The 3,955-nt window shown below is 54.7% G+C and overlaps 1 protein-coding gene across 1 annotated transcript; it reads left to right on the forward strand.

The window, feature by feature from the left end:
* Positions 1–347: 347 nt before the first annotated feature.
* CHLNCDRAFT_52911 (hypothetical protein) lies at positions 348–668 on the forward strand (the record flags this gene model as incomplete). The annotated part of the gene is made up of 1 exon (XM_005846509.1): positions 348–668. The coding sequence occupies one exon, from the start codon at positions 348–350 to the stop codon at positions 666–668; it is 321 nt and encodes a 106-aa protein (XP_005846571.1).
* Between the last annotated feature and the right edge of the window lie 3,287 nt (positions 669–3,955).

The following is a 3,955-nucleotide window of genomic DNA, read 5'->3' on the forward strand; positions in this document are numbered from 1 at the left end:
ATGTGCAGCGGATTGAAAAGACTATACCCTACCTACGAGAGGCGGCTTTGGCTTGGTGGCGCAGTCTTATCCCAAACAATGTACCCGCAACGTGGAATTTGTTCTGTCAACAAATGCGGCTAATGTTCCAGCCCATCAATCCGGCTGAGACTGCACGCGACCGGCTTGCAATTCTGCAGCAGACCGGAAGTGTCCGGAGCTATGTCACGGCCATACGCAACACGGCATTGCTCATTCCTGGCATACAAGATGCTGAGATCAAGGATCGCTTCATTCGCGGCCTGAAGCAGAGGACCCAGCAGGATGTCCGGATGCGTGCACCAGCCACTTTCGAGGCTGCAGTCGAGATGGCAGAGCGGTTTGATGCCCTGATGTATGATCGCTACAGGCAGTCCAAACCTTTTGGGCAGACCCCCGGGCCACAGCCAATGGAACTGGGGGCGGTCATGCACAACCGGCACAACCCTGCAAGCGGCAACCGCTGGGACAGGCAGCAGCCATCCAGCTTCTCTCCAGGCAACAGGAGACAGCCAGATCGGCCCAAGTTGACACCAGAGCTGAGACAGCAGCTGCTGCGAGAGGGCAAGTGCTTCTACTGCCGCAAGACCGGCCACATGGCACTGCAGTGTCCGGAGCGGCGGCAGCAGGGCAACCCAGCCCGGCGGTGAAGCCACATGCAGTTCCCTCACTAGCTGCTATTCGCAGCTTTGTGGCGAACAGGGAACAGACTGGAGAACCACTGCCTCCTCAACTAGCAGTCACCATCGATAATAGCAAGACGGCGGCAGGACTTTTGCACTTCCGTTCCAAAGTCGGGAGATGCGACGCCACCCTGCTGATCGACTCTGGAGCATCTTACAACTTCATTTCTAGCAAGTTTGTCCAGAAAAACAAGATGACTACCTACCAGATACATGGGCCTACTGTGCAGCTGGCTGATGGCACTCCGTACCCCATTCAAGAGACCATCCACACCAGCCTGCGCATTGGGGCCTTCCTGACCAAAATAGAGGCCTACGTGTTACCACTGGAAGGCAACGACGTGATCCTGGGAGCACCCTGGCTACATGCACACAACCCTACCATTGATTGGAGAAACAGGCACATTACCCTTAGCCAAAATGGGCAGCTGATCACCCTACGGCCTCAAGACCCACCGAAACTGCACCAGACTAAGTACCTCACGGCACTACAAGTATGCCACGGCATGCAACGCGGCGCTAAGCTGTTTCTTGCTGTGGTACGGGCACAACCAGAAGAGGAGCCACCAGATATCTCTGAAGGGGACGACACCAATGAGTCTTACCCGACAGCGGCACCAGATTTTCCGGACGGTACCGACCGTACCCCAAGCACATTTTCTCCTCAAGAACAAGAGCTGATTGACCAGCATGTGAAACGGCTGAAGAGCAAGTACGCAGCCGTCATGCCTGATGAGCTTCCTGACCATCTGCCACCATCTAGGGGTAGACATGACCACAAAATACAGCTCACTCCAAATGCCCAGCCCCCAAACCAGAAATATTACCGTCTGTCTTACGAGGAACAGGCTGAATGCCACCGACAGATTGAAGATGGACTCAAGAAAGGATTCATTAGACCCAGCACTTCACCCTGGGGCAGTCCAGTCCTGTTTGTGAAGAAGAAGGATGGCACTATGAGAATGTGCATCGATTTCTGGGCTGTTAATGCTTTGACCGTCAAGAACCGGACCGCCCTACCTCGCATCGATGAGTTATTGGACCAGATCAAGGGCAGCATCTTTACATCTATAGACCTGCGAGCCGGCTACAACCAGATCAGAATGAAAGAGGACAGCATACCAATGACTGCCTTTAAAACTAGATGGGGACTCTTCGAGTACACAGTCCTGCCCTTCGGGCTGTGCAACGCACCAGCTACCTTCCAGACCCTGATCAACGACGTGTTTCGAGAGTACCTTGATCAGTGGATGGTGTGTTTTCTAGATGATATACTGATATACAGCAATAGCGTAGAGGAGCATGCTCGGCATGTGGAGATAGTGCTCAAGAAACTACAAGACAACCAGCTCTACATTAAGGATAGCAAATGTGACTGGTTCCAGCCAGAAGTGAAGTTCTTAGGACATGTTATCAATGCAGAGGGCAAGAGCTTAGATGACGGCAAGGTTCAGGTTATCCTGAACTGGCCTGCCCCTACGAATGCGACGGAAGTGTCTGCATTCCTGGGACTGGCAGGTTACTACCGGCACTTTGTTCACCACTTCTCCCACATTGCTGACCCCCTAACGACTCTACTGTCCAAGACTGTTCCCTGGACATGGGGACCAGACCAAGAAGCTGCATTCAAGAAACTGAAGCATAGTATCACAACCACGCCTGTGCTGGCCTACCCTGACCCCGAGAAGCCCTTTGTGCTCACCACTGACGCGTCCGGCAGGGCACTGGGCGGCGTCATCAGTCAAGACCACGGCAAGGGCCTGCAGCCAATAGCATTCTACTCTCGCAAGCTCACCCCCGCAGAACGCAACTACCCGACACATGACAGGGAAATGCTAGCTCTGATTGCTTCTCTGAAACACTGGCGGCACTACCTGATGGGAGCGGCACGCAGCCGAGCCTACACGGACCACCAGGCACTGCGGCATTTCGCTACCCAGCCACACCTGAGCCCCAGACAAACACGATGGATGGGCACACTGCAAGAGTACGATGTGTATATTGACTACCTGCCCGGCAAAACCAACGTGGTGGCCGACGCGCTCAGCAGACGGCCGGACCTCCTGAATAGCATTATCAGCACATCAACAGACTTCCTGGCGAACCTTCCAAGCCGCTATGGGGGGGATGATGAGAGCAGAGCTCTCAAGCAACGCATTCAGCAGCAGCAAGAGCCCAATTGCCGATTGCAACACGGGCTGATCATCCGCACGGATGGCGATAAGACCCAGCTGTACATTCCGCCAGCAGCGGAAGAACTTAGGCGGCAATTGATCTCCGAGCACCACGACACTCCAATTGCTGGACATTTGGGCATGGATAAGACCATCGATTGCCTGGAGCGCAATTACTGGTGGCCCACACTTAGATCAGATGTTAGGCGGCATGTCCAGACCTGCCCTTGCTGCCAGATTAGCAAAAGCCGAAATCGCAAGCCTTTGGGGCTTCTCCAGCCACTGCCAATTCCCGAGCGCAAATGGGAGCAGACCACAATGGATTTTATTACACAACTTCCCAAGACACCCCGAGGCTACGACGCAATTATGGTGGTGGTGGACAAGCTGACAAAAATGGTACATCTGACGGCCACTCACACTACTGCAACTGCACCTAGTACTGCAGAGTTGTACTTCAACAACATCAGCCGACTGCACGGCCTTCAGAGCAGCATTGTGAGCGACAGGGACAGCAAGTTCACCAGTCGCTTTTGGGAGGCTCTGATGGAGCTTTTCGGCACCAAACTCAAACGATCTACAGCGTACCACCCCCAAACGGATGGCCAAACTGAGCGCACCAACCGCACACTGGAGGAAATACTGCGAGCCTACGTGTCTGATCGGCACGACGACTGGGACACCAGGCTGGCACCGGCGGAGTTTGCTATCAACAATGCGGTGAACTCAAGCACCAAGCAGACCCCCTTCTATATCAACTACGGCTATCACCCACTCACCCCTGCTACACTGGGAGTGCATCGCCTACACGGCAGCACCAACCAGGTGGCAACAGAATTCTACCAACGCATGCAGACTGACCTAGAAGCAGCCAGGCAACAACTGGCAGCAGCACAGCAGCGGCAAGCACACTACGCCAACCTCAAACGGCAGGACGCTGCCTTCGACGTGGGCGACCGAGTGCTTCTGTCCACTGCCAACCTCCGGCTGCGCAGCGACGGGCCTGCATCCAAGTTCAATGTCAAGTGGACAGGACCCTTCACCATCCTGGAGCGAGTCGGGGCTGTAGCTTACCGTCTC

The sequence above is a fragment of the Chlorella variabilis genome (genome assembly GCF_000147415.1).
Source record: "Chlorella variabilis unplaced genomic scaffold CHLNCscaffold_13, whole genome shotgun sequence".
NCBI classification, from domain to species: domain Eukaryota; kingdom Viridiplantae; phylum Chlorophyta; class Trebouxiophyceae; order Chlorellales; family Chlorellaceae; genus Chlorella; species Chlorella variabilis.